Source organism: Pteronotus mesoamericanus, unplaced genomic scaffold (assembly GCF_021234165.1).
Source record: "Pteronotus mesoamericanus isolate MK-2021 breed Mesoamerican mustached bat unplaced genomic scaffold, CSHL_Meso_final contig_182, whole genome shotgun sequence".
NCBI classification, from domain to species: Eukaryota; Metazoa; Chordata; class Mammalia; order Chiroptera; family Mormoopidae; genus Pteronotus; species Pteronotus mesoamericanus.
Window position 1 is genome coordinate 14,805,919 of NW_026555078.1, and position 19,052 is coordinate 14,824,970.

The 19,052-nt window shown below is 41.3% G+C and overlaps 1 protein-coding gene across 12 annotated transcripts in view; it reads right to left on the minus strand.

Annotated features, from left to right (window-relative positions):
* Window positions 1-19,052, minus strand: part of NRXN3 (neurexin 3) — a 1,414,514-nt gene that overhangs the window by 1,050,610 nt on the left and 344,852 nt on the right. For 5 of the 12 annotated variants that reach the window (XM_054567201.1, XM_054567199.1, XM_054567195.1 and 2 more), the window contains 2 exons: window positions 6,677-6,978; window positions 680-841 (listed from right to left, as the gene is read on the minus strand). In XM_054567201.1, the coding sequence (XP_054423176.1) occupies window positions 680-841; window positions 6,677-6,978 (464 nt within the window). Of the gene's footprint in view, window positions 1-679; window positions 842-2,695; window positions 2,741-6,676; window positions 6,981-19,052 lie in introns of those variants that run through there. The other 7 variants (XM_054567200.1, XM_054567197.1, XM_054567193.1 and 4 more) reach the window with 4 other exon arrangements.

A 19,052-nucleotide genomic window follows, 5' to 3' on the forward strand; every position in this document is an offset into this window, starting at 1 on the left:
GTCTGATTCATTTTTGCCTCAACAATTGACCTTAGTGATTGAACTTACACTTGACTGAAGCTCCTTTGCTCTCAGACAGAGGTCCCAACACATCAGCTACAATAGTATAAATGAATAATGGCGAAGCCCACTGCTTCCTCACAGCTGCTAGCTTTCAGGGTAGTGGATGGGTTGAGGGGGGGAGGAAGAGCCAGTTTTCTGGGCCTTAATGTTACATTCTGAGAATTTTCCTTCATCTCAAATAATGAGACTCTTGGGAGCACCAGCTTGGTAAAGTAAAATAATACAAATGTTTTAGACAAGACATACAATCACAAATGGAGCCACTTTTAGCTGGAGCTTTCCATATGTGCCAAATCAAAAGTACAAAATCAAACTTTACAAGTGCCTAGTTCCTTATGATATCAAAGTCTTTTCATATGTGTTACTTTATTTAGTTTCTAAAGCACAGCTACCTGAGAAAAGATTCCCCATTAGTGAGAGAACAGAGCGCTTTCACGGTGAACCCAAGGTCATGTAACCAGCTTAAGCTCTGACCAAAACCTAGGACTCTACTTCAAGTCCAAAATCTTTCCTGCTACTCCTGTGGTCTCACAGAATAGATCAGATGACAGAGCCAGTCACTGAACTGCAAAACTCATTTGCTCTTAGAGCATTAAATGATGTGTGTGAACTTTACCTCTTTGAGGCAGCCCATGAAGTTGTTACTGACAGGTGAGCCCGGCAAGTCAGCAGTGCTGGGGCTTCCTCCCACATAGAAGAAGTCATCCGAGCCCAGCATGGTGTAGTCCTCTTGAGTGTAGCCCGTCGTGGTCAGAATGCCATCCACCGAGATTGTCACCTGGTAAAGGGACATAGGGACAAAAAAATCCCAACAATGACCGTATAGTCCTATTAAAATCCAGTGGCTTCCCCCACCTGTAGCTTCACTTTCATTTAAGATTTTGGTGAGGTAGTCTTTCTAATTTGGTTTGAGTTCGGTATGCGCAGCCGAGTTCCATTTTCTGGTCTGCCTCCCCCGTGACCCACGCCTGCAGCATCCCCTGCAGACTCCTCGCAGAATTTGTTGGAACTGCCGAGCTGAGCAACTCGCTCTATGCATTGCACTCTTTACTCAGTCAGGCTAGAAAATGGAACTGTCCTCAGATGACATCACTTGTCTCAGTTCATTGGTAAAATGATCATTTTTTTGGTAGGGGGAATGATTGTTAATTATGGTGGTAGTGAAGAACAGCAAAGGAGACATTTGACGATGGGTTTGTTAGGGGTTGGTCTTTGGTTGTTGATGGTTTTTTTTCCTTTTTTCTTTTCTTTTTCTTTTCTCTTTTATTTGTTTCTTTCTGGACTCGCACCACACTGACAAACATGCATTCAGGTAGGGAAGAAGAAGGGTCTCGATTCTGATGTGTTATGGATGATACATGCCATGGAGTTCCCGAGGACACCAACCCCTGCCCTCCCTCTGCTGCTATCACCACCACCAAGAAAAGAAATGAGGCAACGCTAACAAAAAGAAAAGAATGATAACACATAATAACCAAAACAATAATAATAATGCCCACAGGGAAGAAAGAGCACCCATACACCCAACACCCATGAAAGGAGCAGAGGGCAGAGAGAAGAGACTGGGCCTCAGAGCGTGCACACACCATATGCTGACACACCCATGCAAGAATTATCTGCAGCTAAGAGAGAAGGCTGAACTAAAAAGGGAGGGAAGTGGGGGAGGGGGAGGAAAACTAAAAGAAAGAATCAGAATCCACGTCACCCATACATGCACTGCAACAACTGAAAAACAAGATGGGGTGTGGGAAAAAAACACTCAAAACTAACAGGTCATCTTTCCCTTGCCAGCCACCTCCCTCACTAAAAAAAAAGAAAAGAAAAAGTCCAAACCCAACCCCCAAATATATGAAGGATGAGAAGAAAATAAAAAAAGAGTGGAGACAAAGAAAGGAAGAGAGAGAGAGAGAAGAAAGTGAACATGAGCTGGAAATTTGGTAGGTTGTTAGTAATGAGGAGTAAAATGAGGGAACAAAATCAGATGCCAATGGGGGAATCCACAAGACAGGGTCATGCCATGCAGAGTGTGGACGGAGAACACAACTGGCGGAGCTCCCTTCAGCCACGACGGGGAGTAGGGTGAAAGAAGGGAAAAGAAGAGCACAGGAAGCAGAGTACTGTTCTCCCCAGATCACCGGTGGCGGCCGTGGCCACACAAACGGGGAAGAGAGCAGGGGTTAAGGAAGGGGAGAGCCAAAGAAAGGAGGAAGAGTGGAGGGAGGGGAAGACTCAGAGATTAGGAAAGTCCTCAATATAAATCTCGTGGCCCCTAGTCTGTCACTTCAAAGTTGCAAAACAAAAAGCAAAACAAAACAAAACAAATTTAGCTAAATGGAGAAACTTTCCTTAAAAAATGTTTTTTTCCAAAAAAAAATAAATAAATAAAACCTAAGTGGAGAAAAGGAAATCATTGCAACCAAACTCGTCCAAATATCATCTGCAGGACAGGTGCATCCCTTCCTTTTTTTTTTTTTTTTTTTTTTTTAAGAAAAAGAAAAAATTGGCATTAAATTCAACAAAAATTTTAAAAGAACAAGAAACAAGTCTAAAGAGGATAAAAGAGGGGTTGGGGGGGAAAGGAGGGGCAACACACGGCAAACCCAAAAAAAGAGACAATAAGAATGATATCTACCAGACAATGTAGTTTGTTTACCATAGCGTGTCCGATGCCTGAGTGCTTTGCGGAAAAGGGGGAAGAAAGGAAATTAAAAATTGTGAACAGAACGATTGTTAATTAAAAAAACTAAAAAACAAAGATGAGTCGTTAGGGTGTTAGTACATTAGTCGGTTAGTAAAATGACACATTGCATGAATGATCTTGTGTTAGTTTTTCAAAAAAAAGGCGCCCAACACAGAAAGAGAGAGTGGGGAAGACAATGAGACCAGGACTCTATGGGAAACCTCGGCACCTGGGGCACAGCCAGGAAGGGAGGTGCAGTTCCACCTTGTCATTTTAACTCCCCGCTTCTTCCGAACGCCCATCCCATCAGACCTCACCCCAGTTAGAATGAGCATCATACTTACTTTCCAAGGGCTCTGCTGAAAAACACCACCCCCTTTTCCTTCCCACCCTCTAGCAATACATATTCCACCTGTCCTGAAAGAAAAGACCCCCAAAGTTTATCATTCCGCGTACAGATAAACAGAGCAGAAATACCAACACGTTGGTTTTTCTGTTTACATCTGACTCTGACTACATGCATAGACGATCATGCCTTTCTCCTAGAACAGAAAGAGCTTACAATATTTACCAGTTACACCTAACATGGGAAGGCTACATTATGTACCTTACTGGGGAATTCCATAGATAACGTAAAGATCTGTGACCTCACTAATTTTGGAAGGATTTGTGAAGTAGGAAGGCAACATTCTTCTTTTTTTCCCCCTCTCAGTTTAGAATAACTGTGTGGTTAGAATGCATCAAAATTGTTGGGGTCTACTGTATTACCCAATGAAGTTTTTCTGTTTGTTTTTGTTTTAGGTTTGTCTGTTTTTTTGCTTTGCCAAAATGCTTTCTGTTGGAATCACTCTTACCTGCACCGCCTCCCATTCCCCTTTAAGAATGCTTTTAAAGCTTTTAAGCATTTTAAGTAATTTCTTGTAAAGCTAGCAGAGAGGACTGGTGGGTTAAACAGGAGAACCGAGGCCAAGCAATTAGTCTCCTCTTTGCTGTTTTCAAGTGCTAAACTGCCAACACACCCTGAGCTGGGAGGCTAGAAGACCAGTTTTGTGTTTGTAGTTTGACAAAAGTCACATACAGAGGTAAAAAAATTCATGTGACTCACACAAGGTCATGGACAAAAAACAAAAACAAAAACAAAAATCCCACAGAAATATGTTACTACCTTGGTCCCTAATCCCAGTTATGGTTTGGAACAGATAGTCCCCATTCCTTCCCTCATCAAAATCCCCAATAAAGTGCCTGGCCATTGCCCAATTTGCCTTAAAGACAAACCATGAATAGATGACCATGAAGGAAGAAATAGGGAAAGTTCTGCTACATCTGGTAATGAACTCCAAGTAAGCTTTCCTCAAATGAATTTTTGCCACAGAAGCCATTCAACCTTACCAAAAAAGTAGATGAGATGGCCAGAGGCTTGTTATCAAATATTCATGAAGCAGTTTACAGTTTAATTGAAATAGGCAGGGACTTCCCACCCCTGCAAATGTATCCTCAAGAACACAAAAGTATGTTCTAAATGTCTTTTTAATGGGTAAAATAATATTAATTGATTTAGTGTGAAGGATTTAGTTGATTTAGTGAAAGGATTGCATTTATAAAATCAACCCTGCTCCTCTGAGATTTCCCCCTTTTATAGATTGCATTTGGATTGCAAAATTCAGTCAGGATTTCAGTGAGGTCCAATTTAGGGTACGCTTTCTCTACAACATTCATTCTCCCTCTGTCAAGAAATGCCCCAATACCCTAGAGCCTCTCTGTAGCCTCATCTAGAACTAAGAGCTCTGCTTAGCTACATCCTTGGTGGCAGACACAGTCACCTTAGTGACAAAATAGTCAGCCTGTGAATCGTGTGCATGTCACAGTGAGTCTAGCACCAGACCATGGATGAGCTCATAATCCTTCTGGAACATAAGGTACTTTGCATATTTAGCCACTGCACATGGCTGGGGAGGATTGCAATCACCATTTCACAAATGGGAACAGTGGTGTGGAAAGGTTCAATGGCTTGCCCAAGGGCACAGAAAGGAGCTGGGTCTAGAACTTGGAAAAGAAACCCTCAGGGGCTGCTTTCCTCTGCTTGCTGATTCAACAGCACAACCAATATCTGAATTACAGTTTGGTTTATCACCTTCAGTTTAAAGGACTGAATTGGCACCTAATTCTCTTTTTCAAAAGTGTTTTTTAGTAGAAATAAAAGCATGCCTTTCTCCAGCTAATTAGAATCATTTCTAGAATGGCAAGGAAGTGTGGGGGTTAGGAGAGAGTTAGCGAAATGGATTACTAGGGAGAACCACAGCCCGATTCTGCTCCCCAGTACATGAAAATTCTTTCCTCCACTGATGAATGTCTAAAAGGTGTTACTGTGTACCTGTCAGTCAAAACTGGCAAAAGGTCACATTTCACTTGGTCTAGACTCAACTACAACTCAACTATATCAAGCCTTTATATGTTTTAATGGAAATTTGACTTGGGCTCTCTTGACAGCTGAGAAGGTCTCTTCTGATTAAGTATAGATGGGGGATAATGACAAAAAATATCAGTAATAGGGCTCTTTAGCCTTGGAGAAAAAACATAGAACAGTGATTCAAAAATGTCCAACCCACGAGTATTAAATTAACTGGGGACTCTAAGTCTTGTGTTATCGGGCGACTTCACCACAGGTAGATTAGAATCTCCCAACCAGGTGGCTTTCTTCACAAATTTAAGTATGGAAACGGGTGTTTCAATTATTGTGTGTTTCCCATGTGCATGTGGGCCTTCTCCGTTTATTTAGCATTATTTAGCATAGGAGTTACACTTTTATCAATCAGAAAACCTCTGTAAACCCTTGCCATTCTTATGATTTCATATTATATTCAAAGGCATTAAATCAATCATATCACAGAAGAAAATCTGACAAGCACTATCTAGAAATTTGTGCAATGTTTTCTGATTAATAAAGGATGAATGCTGTCCAACTGGGTTTCATAACAAATTCTCAAGAAGAAAAACCAAGTGAAAATAGCAACCTAGAAAAGGCAGTCTCGGCACAGATCTTGACTTTTACAGGAAACGCTTTTTTTTAACTGCAGTGGACTGGTTAGGTATTCTTATTGTCACTATTATTACTTGTAAAATTAAAACAACTTCATTGGGCTGCGGCTTTCTGAGCATGTGGTCACCTGACGGAGTTGCCTGCTTAGAATTGGCAGGCGATGGGAGTTCTCAAGCACGGACAGAACCAGGAAAGGCTGCTCCAAAGTTGACTTTTTTATTTGGGTCCTTCCACTTTCCAGGCCTCCCAATCAACTGAAGAGTCTTGGAGGTAGAGACATGGGCAGTAAGGTAGGACCACCGCACCAAGGAACAAAGAAACAGAGGAATTCAGAAAGATTCCAGCTAATTCATTCCAAGGCTAGAGGTTAACATACCAACCAAAAAAATAAAATTGGGTGAGGGGTGGTAAATGAAAAGGAAGAGAAAAAGGAAGAGTTTTTCTAGAGGGAATTAAAATTATGGCATCATGGCAATGGCTAACTTAATTAAAAAGAAAAACATATATTCAAAGAATGAGGAAAACCTATTAAGCTGCAAAAACAAAACACTCTCTCTAATTGAATTTAACAATAACACGACAAGATTCAAATGCGTAATTAAGAAAATGATTAAAAGGGATGCAGGAAAAAAAGGAATGAAAGTACTTATAACTTTTATTATCTCTACAACTGAATTTTTTCTTAAATAACAAGCACAAATGGAGAATTGAAGTACAGAGAGAAGCACATTTTAATAATTTTCCTTGTGAAAAGGCAAAGAATGGGAGAAAGTTAGACTTCAACAAATCCAAACCCATATCTATCCCCCTCTCCACCTCATCCCTCACCTGTTTCACAAAGTTCCTCCCTGACTATCTAAGATGAGCCCCCGAGCACTCTCTCTCCTCAGCATTACCTGCCGGAGGTTGCGTGTCACTTTGACATCGTGCCAGGCGTTGTCATTGAATTTTCCATTCACTGGCTCCACGATGGCCTCGAAGGCCCCGGACCCCAGGTTAATGACCAAGGAGACCGCGCCATCCTTTAGAGCCAGGTTGACATAGTCAGCCGATTTGCCCGTGTGCAGGATGAGTCCGTTCCGCTGCCAGGTCTTAAAGGAGAGGGTGATTTCATCACTGCTGCTCTGGATTGGGTTCTGAGACAGGTCATAGCACAGGTACTCGGAGCCTCGGAAAGTGGCCACATTCTCCTCTCGAGCTGCAGGAGAACAAGGAGGGAAGCAGTCAATCAACACGTGACTGGCCTGAGTCAAACAGATCTCTGCAAATACCAACGAGAACATAGCCCCGGGTCCCTGCCCCTGCCACTTGGCTGATACCAACTCTACACTCCCTCCAACTCTTTCCACAAGACTCATATCCAAGTACCAGGAAAAACAGCAGAGAAGGCAACTGCAGAGAAGCTCTATGTCCATACAATGGTAGAAGTCCAACACAATGGCACAGGAGAACCAGCTGCCTTTCCTTCAGATTTCCTCAGAAACAAACCTAAAGGGGAACTTCAGGCAAAATGGTAAAGTCTATATCACTTTTGCTTCAGTGGTGGCCTTCAAATGTGTGTAGAAGAGCTGATTTAGAATGGGTAATTAAGTGTTCTGGAAAAGGGGATTTTTTTTATCTCTAGGTAACATTTATTGATGAAAAACTAAAAATCAATTGTCCCGAAAGATTTGGCTGGGATTGGTATCCATCAATAACCCAGCCAACTTTGGTTTCCATGGCAGAGTTCTAAGTCCAGTAGAACATGGCTGGGTTATTAAATAGAAAGTTGTACCTGAGAAGGTGATCAAGCAGATGATGAAAATGAACAGGATGGAATTTGGTAATATGCTTTGACAAGACACCATTACCTTCCTTAGACTCAAATGGGCCTCTGCTCTGGGGGTCTCCTGTTTTAGATGGCCCCAGTCAGACCATCTCTCCCCGCAAGACCAGGAGTCCACAAGGCCAAGGTGCCATCCCACTGGAGCCTTACTCTCTTTCAAGACCACACTCTGGATGCCGGGACCCTGTAATTCCCTACCCAGAAAGCCCCAACAAATCTGTTTCCAGGGCTTGTGCAGACCTCTCCCCTGGATCCATTTTCTGGAAAAAAAAAAAATCATGCTATCGATGTGCATACCTCAAAGTCTGAGGAATAGCAACGGGGAGCTTTTTGCAAGGTTTGGACAGAGCTTGGCCTTGTGGGCTGGGGCACCCACGTGCAGTTACACTAGACCCCTTTGTGAGACAGAATGGAGCCAAAGGTGGGAAGAGGAGGGGTCAGGACACAGGCTGAGGACCAGAGGGGTCGGTGATCCCTGGGCTAGCAGTTCCCAATGCAGAATTCTGAGGAATCTGAAAATTCTAAATGTGAACCTGGCTTACCAGGTAGTTTCAAACATATATTTTTCAAGATAAGAGGATGATATATACTTTATTTTATCATTTGTTGCTTTGATATATAATTCTGAGACACTGCATGTGGACTTCCATTTGTCCCGCTGCCTGGCAGCCTCACTTAGAGTGGCCGACTTCATATCAGGGTTGGTCAAAAGCTAGCTACAGCACCTCATTAATAAAAGGAAATGGGCAACAACACAAGGTTAGATATTCAGTTTCCCTCTAAGGAGTGGGGGCTACAAAATAAGGTTGTGGGAATTCTATTTTCCCTTCTAGAACTACACTTCAAGCCTTATCAACCAAAGCCAACTCCACCTCAACTTGGATCCTTATCAACCATCACAGCCCACGCTCTGTCACTTAAGTGAAATGAAATAAATATTTTCTCATCATAAGGTAAGAACTATAAAGAAGTCACTTTTAGAATATGGAGAGATGACCACCCACTATATGCTATTATATTAATGATAGCATCATGACATCATTAAAACATGAACCCCAATTTCATACTCCAGAGAGTTAAATAACTGATGAAGTTTGTCCTGTATGTTCTTGATGGCCTCAGTGCCATGTGTCTACCTGCATATTTCTGTTTGCGCACACACACTGGTATAAGCAAAAGCAATCTGTCCACTTATAAATGACCACAGTGTCTCTTATACTGTGTCTCTTATGTAAAATAAGGAGCAAGTATTACTCAGCACATAAACTGCGCCTGATGCATTTTACCAAAATAGCCCCCAAAATTCATAGAATAGAAAGTCGACACTATCTGTATGTTTGAAACAGATCCAGCCAACACCTTAAGTGCTCTGTCTATTGCCATGGTCTCTCTTCTCATTTCTGAAGAAATGGCTTTGTTAAAAGGCAGCTAGGCAAGCCCTTGTTCAGTAGCTCTGGAGGTGAGTCTGACAGAGTAGAAGATGGTAAATCAAATGAAGTTATCACCACTAAGCTCTTTTCCTACAGACACAAATGTGCACAGAGTCAACTACTATGCCTATCCTTAGCACCACATGTGGTATATTAATGGGTGTCTTCTATAAACATTTAAGTTACTCATCAGAGATAAATGAGCAAGGAAAGAAGGCCTCTAAAGGGAAGCTTAAATTAATCACATGCCCTGTAAGTGGGGAAGGCTTGACACAGAACAGCACTGCACCAGGATATTACTTAATGTGCTACATGGTCCTTAATATGTTTCATATAATTAGACCAAGGAGTCTGTCAATATAACACATTTAGAGCTATCAGGGATTTTAGAGATTGCGCGATTTGCCTGATTTAATGCCCTTGTTTTATTAAGAAAGAAACTGGAGACTAGGAATAAGTGAGTTGCCTAAGACAGCTTGTGTTATTCTGGACTTCTAGTGCCTCTGGACTTTTCTGTAAATATCAGCTTAAAAGATGATACATAGATAGATAGATAGATAGATAGATAATCAGTTACCTTTCCTTTTGCCTATCCCTCTGGATATGCCACACGCTCCTACTCTGCTTCTCAAAGAACATGAATAATTTCATGGAACCGTGCGCTGACTTACAAACCATCCTAAACCTTGCATAAATGGAGCCAAAAACCTATTCCTCCCACCCTATGTAAATCATACTCTTTCAACAAAAGAAATGTTTCCCTTCCTCCCCTGGAATCTGGCTGTATTTAAAACAAAAGAACTTGTTTTATGTGGAAGGCCATAGAAGAAAAATTACATCATGGTAGAGAAAAGAATATTACAATAAATAAACAAGAAATAAAACCAAGGTGAGAAAAAAAGGGTCTATGTAAATCACATGCATATTTCTGCTAATATCCATGCAAATTAACCAAAGGTAGCCCAGTGCATTCTTTTGCAAGTATCTAATGAAAACTGCTGCAACAGTTCAGAGCCTTCCCAATCTCTCCATCCAATGATGAATTTTTCCAGTTTACCTCTTACTTGGGATGGAGGAGGCCACCAAGGCACCCCAGACGCTGGGCACTTCCCTTTACTTGTCAACAAATGGACAACTGAAAGATACTCTCTGAATCATATTCTAGATAAGATTATATCATTTTTAATTCATGGACACTGTCCTCCTGATTGTTATGGGGAAGAGAGGCATGGGCAGTGCATGGCCCACTCTTTAAAAGAACAAATAAGGGGCTTGGTGGGAGATAGAGTGAGGACCTTGAAGAAAATGTCCGTTTGAATACTCTCACAACCGACCCTTTTCTCCTAACAGCCCAATCTGTCTTAATTTCCTTTCAGTAGCTAAGGTTCGCGCACGTTCTTATCACCTTGAAAGCTATACTAAGCTGACAGTGAATACAACTAAAATGTGTGAAACCAAATAGCGACAAACCCATATTTCTAAGCCCATTCAACTCTCCAAACTCTCCATTAGAAAAATGTAATACTGCCCAAAGTCTGTGTTTCTATACTTGGTGTTTACACTGGGAGGGAGGTTAAAGAGACAATGCAGTCACCTTGTATGCATTCAGGCTGAATAGGTAGAGAAAATGAATGCAGGGGATTATGTAACACAGTACACAACGGCTTAGCATAAAGCTATGGCTTGGCAAGAGGGTAGGCACTGACGTGGCTAATGGACTGTTTAGATCCACTTAAATTATATCACGCCAAAATTTGCAATCAATTGCATAAGTGTTAAAATAAAAATATTATTCTCCTGCACAAAAAGCAGAGCTCATCTCTGTATGACAATAAATCACTTAGGTGTCCAATTGGTTAGACATTAGATGCAATCTAGATATGAATAACTCAAAATTTTAAATCAGATGTATAAGACATGTAAAGTGCTGATCTTTGAAATGGCTTGTTAATCCCAGTACTGATATATATACATAGCACTAGCAAACATTTACTCAATTCTATTTTCTTCCCCAAAAAACACTCAACTAGTGATTTATATAACTCTATTTCTCTGAGAAATTCCAAAACAGATTATAATATTCTTCGTAATATATTTTTTACTATGCAACCTAAGAAGTGTGGAGAAATGCACATCGCTGTTTCATTGCGCCTGTGGTTCCTGTTAGCTTACTGTCTTAGGTTGTGAGATTAAAATTTCTGGACCCTACTCTGAAGGTTATGAGGAGCCACTGCATAAATTTACCAAGCAAATGGAAAGTCTGAGTTGTATTTTTAAAAGACTGCATTGATAGTAAACTGGAAGAAAAAGAAAACAAAAGGTAGAGAGCCCAGTTCAAATATCAGAATATAGTTGGACTATTTTTCCAGGGGGTGTCTGGGGCTGGTTCACCCTGGATGGTGATACAGTTCCCAAGTGAGATTTGCATTTGATCGGACAAGAATGGAAGCAAAAGATTCCTAGAAGAGACAATCTAAGGAACTGAGAGGCAGAGGTGCTGGCAAACCAGAGATCATGGGAGAGAACCAAAGTTTGGATAGTGAGATTCCAACACAACCATGAAAAACCAAGGACCAAAGGTCAAAATTAAGGGACAAGGACACAGCATCAGACATAAAGAGGCTCAAATGAGAACACATTAGAATGGGTAAAGAAGGATCTTAGGTCCATTTGCAAACAGATGTTCAGTTCTTAAAATATTATAAACTTCCAAATGCCTTCTTAATCATGATTTGTGTTCTCTCAGCACTCTGCAAGGTCACTTTGCTATGATGACACCCATGTAAGGAAGTGGAGGCACATAGAGTTTAGATAGGTTATCCAAGGCATTGGGAAGCACTTGGGCCAGTTCCAAAACCTCAGCCCCCAGATTCTCATTTCCTGATTTTTAGACCCACCACCACCACCATGCCAGGAACTCAAGTTCTCAGAAATAGGTGCATTGGACCTTGTATTTGCTGTCCTGCAACTTCATGAATTTCAAAGATGTCAAAGGAGAACCACTGATAACAGAGCAGAGCCCACTTAGGCAGCAGGAGCCCAAGTAAGGGATGAGGGAGCAGAGCTGGGTCTTCAAAATTCTCTAGAAACAGGTTGGAAAAAGTCACACTGAGAAGATCACAGTCTTCACCTCCATCAGAGATCCTTAGAAATGGAATTTTTAGTCACCACTTGGAAAAGCCTATTAAAACGCTAAGGCATCTGGAGTGGATGTCCCCAGTGGCTGTCCCCAATGGCCCTGAGCAGAACTCCAGGAAGGGCGTGGGAGCCAGCATCCTGGGGATATGCCTCAGAGACCCTGGCAAACGCGGTGCTCATCTTCGAGTCCTTTGTCCTTCAACGGGCCTCCGCGCAGCAGCATGGCATTTTAATCTGCACTGATGCAAAGATACCCCTGGCTGGCCATCCTGGCCTGTCCCCTCAATCCCCCAGAGCTAATGAGGCACCAAAACACATGGGCTGCTGCCACCCTCCCTGCTAGAAAAGAAATGGCCTGTGGTCCTGGGGCTGGCAGCTGACCCCTTTCCCCTGAGCCACGAAACTCAGCAGGACCAACACTGTCCCTCCCCCATCAGTGCAGCTGCACTGGGAGCCTTCAGGTTCTCACGTTGTGAGTGGGCGGCATATCATCCAATCCTTCTGGCCACTGGTTCCAGGGCAAAGCAGCCCTGATGATGATGGAAAAACGCACTGAACCCCAGGCAGAGGGTACCCGAAGAAGAAGTCAACTTTCACAGAAGTCCACAATTCTACAACTGTTCTGCCCATTCTCACCCAGGGCTTCATATCCGCTCATTTCTGAAAAGTGTCTTAAGATAAGCCAGCAATGTGGGTAGTTTGCTAGCAAAGGAGCAAGTTAAAGCCAATGTGAGTTTGTTCTTGCACAATTCTGTTTTCTTTCCATGCTAAGAACCTGCTAAAAATCCAAAATCTGGAACAAGAACTCACACCTCTAACAAGCCGTGGGAAGACACCTAAGTTAGCTGTTTGTCTGTGGGGTAATCACATTTGTAAAAAGGAGGGAAAAGCAGAAATCCTTTTATTAGAATGAATTCTACTGTATATCACCTAATGGTATTTCCTGCTACAATTAGGAAAGAAACACACTTATTTATAAGAAAAATAAAAGACTATACAAGTGGCTGACTGCACTCCTGGTTCTTCCCACCCCATCTCCCTTACATTTTAGGGCCAAAGCCTATGGATAGACCAAACTGCAAAGCTATCCCCTGAGGACAGACAATGACTCCTTTACCCGCCACATCCCATCAGAAAGCTATTTTTAAAGCAAAGCGCACCAGCAGACAGCAAATTCTGTCACTATGAGCCATCCAGCACTACAAAAGAAAACACACAGGAAATCTGACCTCCTGAGGCCATTTCTAACCCTCATCCTCAGAGACTCTCTGCAGGGAAAGATGCAGCAGAAAAATAAATGGACTTTTCCACGCTGCCTGGGTCACACACTAGCCTGCAGATGCTTCTTGAAAGTGATGAGAAGGAAAATAGTAAATCAAGTTGTCACTTGGAAAATAAACAGCCAGGATCCTGGCGAGAGAAGCTGCCTCAGTCCACAAAAGAATGGCCTGGAAAATCACGCTTCACTGAAATCACTAGAAAGCTAATGGCATCCTGAAGACTGTACTGCTCTCAACTGCACTACAATAAAAGACAACTTTTCTGTTCATTCATTTAAGGAATAAATATGTGCAGGTGCCCACTATGCACCAGGTGATATGCCCAGTGCTGAATGCATTAAAGCTGCACGGCAGCCCTGTGAATAGGAATAATTAGCCTATACTTTACTGAAAAGGAGAAAGCGTGAAGCTAAAAAACAAACAAAAAAACATGGCCTACTAAGTGCCAGACTCCAACGTGTACTCACATTAAACAGGGCACCCATTTGTAGCTCCCAACGCAGTAGAACTACAAAGTTGGTGACATGGAAAGTAATGACAAAGGCTTTGAATTGAACAGATGTGCGTTTGACAGTCAGCTCAAGAACTTACCTAACTCTATGGAACTTGAGCTTCTTATTTAACTTCTCTAACCCTTAGTTTCTTCATCTACAAAATGGGAATAACCACAGTACATATTTCAGAGTTGCTGTGAGACATGAATCAGATAAAGTTCATGGCCCAGTTCCCAGCCACAGACGTGTTAGTCACTGCTGTTCCTGTTGTTGAGAATGCACATATAGACAAGTAATTGCAGTTCAGTGTAGTAAATGTTTAGTAGGTGATATAGGCACACTGCAGAAAAAAATAACTGGCCATGGATGATAGAGAAGACTCCATACAGGAGGTCAAACTTAAATTGTGTCTTGAAGTATAAGTGAGAGTTCACCGCACAGAGGAAGGGATGAAACTTTAGTTAGAAGAGACAGCATATTTACTGGAACAGTCATTAGAAAAGCATGGGGTATTCAGGGACAGTGAGAAGTTCGATGTGGCTACAGTAGTGGGCGTGTGCGCAGGCTCAAGATGCAGGCTGGGGCCTCATCTGCAATATTCTGGAGGCACTGGGGCTAGAGAACCAGCAGAAGAGAACCTCAGTTTGTGAGGGACACAATTATATTTCTGTTGTATCAGGGGTTCAGTATATAGACAGATGGCTAGAGATGTGAAGAGGAATCCAGAAGACTAGATATTATTAAGAAACCATGTCCTGCCTGCCCACTTATAATAATTTATGTACTATGCTGTCCATTTTATTTTCCCCTATCAGATCCATATGAGTCACACTGTAATTATGCTTCTTTCACTACCGGTTTCTCATTTTAATTGTGGATCAGTGAATCAATCAAGCACTGAACACAAACAGTGCACTCTATCTTATAAAGGAAACCCCACTTCCCCTCCCCATGACTCCATGAGAACATTTCCTCCCCACCCTCCAGAGGCGATAGTTGTCGAGTAACATCTCCACTTTCTCTCATTTTCTCACTCACCTCCCCCAATGAGAGGAGAAAAGATTCAGCTGCTGGGTGGTAGAGTAAGGACTTGACACCCATAGATCCACCTTTCTTAATTAGGTGCTTATTACTCCCATGTGATCTGCTTCTCTCTCTCTGCTTCAGATCTTCCCTTGCTACAAGGATTGTGAGTTCTCCTCTAGGCTCCCCAAATAGCAAAACCTATCAGAGTAGATTGGGCCTCTGCAGAAGGCGACCTGTGGGTTTCTGGTTGTTCTGCCTGTGGCTGAGTGGCTGAACTTATTCTAGGAGGAAAATTACAAGGGAGCCCAATTTGATGGCAGATCAAAGCCACACTCTCTACCCCAGCTCTACCAGCAATAGACCTAATGTTTGGATCCCTGAGCTGACCACCAACTTGACTCTTGTGTCTGTTCTTCAAGTGATTCAGAATGCTACACTTTTCACCTCAAACAACCAGTCTTTGGACTATCATCACTCCGACTGGTCCAGAAAAGACACACCTAGAACTACGTGAGGTCAATGATAAGTAAATATACTGACTTTATCCGTAGTTTTACAACTATCTCTGTGCTTCAGTGTTTACAGAGACACAATTCTTGAAGTTACTAGGGTGATTAGAATGGGTGATTAGAATGGTGAAGAATTTAACCAGGCTCATGTTACTAGAGAGAAGTTTTAAGCCTTGGCTGGTGTGGCTCAGTGGACTGAGCACCAGCCTGCAAATTAGAGAGAAGTTTTAGATTGTATTTTGATGTTGCTGAATTTAAAACGATTACAGAAAATACACATATATACAAACCTACCTATTCTTTCACCTTTGGCAAATCCCAAAAAAAGATCTACATTTTCTTATACTGCTTCTTTTATCAAGTTATACAATAACTAAGGCAAATTGTACTAGAGTACTAAATGCCTTATTATACAGACTTGAGGAGAACGAAAAAATTATTAGGTACAGAGTTGGAGAGGAGTGGATAGAAGACTGTAATTTTGACACAAACAAAATTAACAATAATGAAAATATCCCAGCAATTCTAGAGTAGGAAATAGATGATCTGAAATAATCTTTTTAACAATGGCACATATATTGACCCTAATTGTTACCTAAAGTAGATCCTCACTGTACCTACACGTGTTCAAAAAGGAATATAAAAATCATGAAAGGGTCACAGAGTTTGGGGAAACTCAAAACGCTATTTAGATATTTAGAAGCAATAAATATGAATTTTAAACCTATATGGACTTTTAAAATATTTAGTTATATAAAATCACTCTTTTGTCCAAGGACAAAAAAGTAAAGAATCCTCCATAACCAATTATCACCATAATGTCAGAAAAATACCTACTTCCAGCCTCAGTCAGTCTCTATCTAAATTATCTTATTGGTGAAAATTATCCAGCTTTAAGTATCAAGAGAGAACAAGACAATTTGGTGTTCCTTGAAACTTCCTGTAGGTATTTCAGGAGTTCAGGTGGTTTCCTGATCCTAAAAGAGGAAAGGAGGCCTAGAGATTGCCATGCTTCATTTAGGTGATAAACAGCGAAATTCAGGTGTTCAAGAGTTTTACCTAATATTTCCTTCATTCAGTCTAAAAATATATCACAAATAGTGAATATAAATTGTGGGTGGCCAATAAACTTTACCTCCACTAATTTATATACACACAATGATCATTAATCATTATATATTACAGCTCTATTCATATGTAATAGAATAGAAAAATATACAAAGTAAATCTATCCAACAATTTCAGATAGCGCTTACCCCTGGAAAGGGAGAGAAGAAATGGAACCTGGAAGGTATCTGTAAGACTAAGTCTTTATAAAAAGATATAAAGGAAAAAAATGGCAAAACATTAAGATTTCTTCAACCTGGATGATAGCTAAACCACTATTTAGCTGTTTAATAAACTCTATCATAGGGTCCAGGCTTTTTTATATTTGAACATGCAGGGTCGGCAGAAGTAACGCCTGCTTGAGTGTAGTTGGTCATAATATGAGTGTAATAATTTACAGTTTTAATTTGAACAATTCACCTAACTGGGTGTAATAACTTACAATTTCAATTTGAACAGTTCACCTAAAACGTCATACGATGTGCTTGAGTGTGACACTGTTATGTTACAGAATTACCTGCTTATGATTTTGTAATAAAAGATTCTGTAATAAAAAAAGGGGTGTTATTTGTGCCAGAACCTGTATCTTACATTTTTAAAGTTATCTCTGTAGAGCATTCTGATAAATGCCAAATCACCTTGAATGATTATTAGGTTATTTTATATGTAGAGGTCAAGTCCTCAACCCTGTGCTTTGAGCAGCAATTTTCCATACCTTTTAAAAATCTCCCTTGTACCCCAGAAGGTGTTAAATAAACACTTGCGGAATTGAACTGAAATGCAGTTGAATTGACCTCAGTAACTCTAAAGTCCCAGTTGCTCCTCCTAAGCCCTGGGTGCCTCCCCTACTTCCGGAGACCCGCTGCTCAGAGCCTCAGCCTTCCAGACTTCAGCCTGGCTTCCTCAGGGCATGGGGGAGAGATGCTGATGGAAGCCGGGGATAGAGGAGACACCCTCGTCTGCCTCCATGCGATAGCTTTACAGCAAATGCTGGGAGTCAAACAAGGCTGGAGTCCAGTGTGTGTCACAATACACCTGCACAAGCCTCCCCGCAACAGCAGAATAAAATCAGCCTAGGTCTTTAAAAAAAATCCCCACTGATAACCGAATCTGCGCCCATCCCCCTGGCCTCCCCCTGTAGGAGGCGGCGCAGTCCCTCCTTTGTTACACTCCGGGCTCTAGTCTGCGCGTCTAGACAGAGTGGCTTGTTAAGAGGCCCTGGAGTCAATGCCTGGACAAGATCAATAAGGCTTTTTATGACACAATGAAAACTTTCTATTTTGTTAAATGCAGCTAATCTACCATTTCTGCAGTTCTCTTAAAGCTTTCAGTGCTGAGAACTGGAGCCGAGGTGATTAAAACCCTGTTCAGAGACAAGAAATGGGGAACTCTGCCAATACGGAGGAACAAATCCCAGAACCCTGGGCTGTGGCTTCTCCTACAGAGAGGTGTGCATTTCCTTTTCCTCCCAAGGAAATAAAGGTGGCGGTAAGGAGATGGGGACTGATAATGATAAAAATTAAAACTATCCCATCCCAGAGCTCTCAGGGAGGGACTGGTAATGCCCAGGGTCTAAAGCAGTAGAAGAAAGAATCTGACCCTAGGGGTGGGTGAGGATGGGGTATGTTGAAAGTGTGTGGGGAGAGTTCTCTAAAACTGAGACAGACTTAAAAATCAGTGACCTGATTTAAGAAGCCTAAATAAAGGAGAAAATCGTTAGTGATTGCAAATTCAATTATAGTACTAATGGTGCATATAAAACTAGAATAAAGTGTTTATTTCATTTTCATCATTTTTTCATCTCAGACTATTAGAGTTTTTTCTAGAGGCAGATTTTGTTTTTGCCATAGTACAACAGGAAATTAACACTTATTGAACCTGTACTATGCTTCAGGCTTTTCCATACAGAAGGTCTGAATAGAACAAGCACTATACACATAGTATTTGACAAGAATTAAGCAAGACTTGTGCTGGTGATTTAAGTTATAAGAGATCAGAACACTTACTATTACAACCAATGGATTATGAACTGAGATAACATATCTGTGTGTTCATACGTCCTCTGAAAGGAAAACTTTCCTCTTTGAATAGTTGGTATGTTTCTTATTTATCTCTCAAAAGCCCTGTAAATGAAGTTTTACTAGCCCCATTTTACAGATGATAAAACTGAGTTTCAGAAGGGTTGGCATACTTGTACAGTGTCACAGCTAAACAAAAGCAGATCCAAAATACAAATCAAGGCCAACCTCCCAACAGCATATGCTTCCCAATAGATCATGCTCCTTCTCGTTGAGTACTAGGAAACTTCTGAGAAGACCTCTGTCAACAGTATTCCTGTGGGAGATGAACTATTCATTTCTTTTTAATAAAGCCCACATTTGCATAGCATGTCACATTTTTTTCAAACCCCTTTCAAATATATCATCTAATTTTGTAAAGCACCCTTCTGCAGCTTTTACAGAA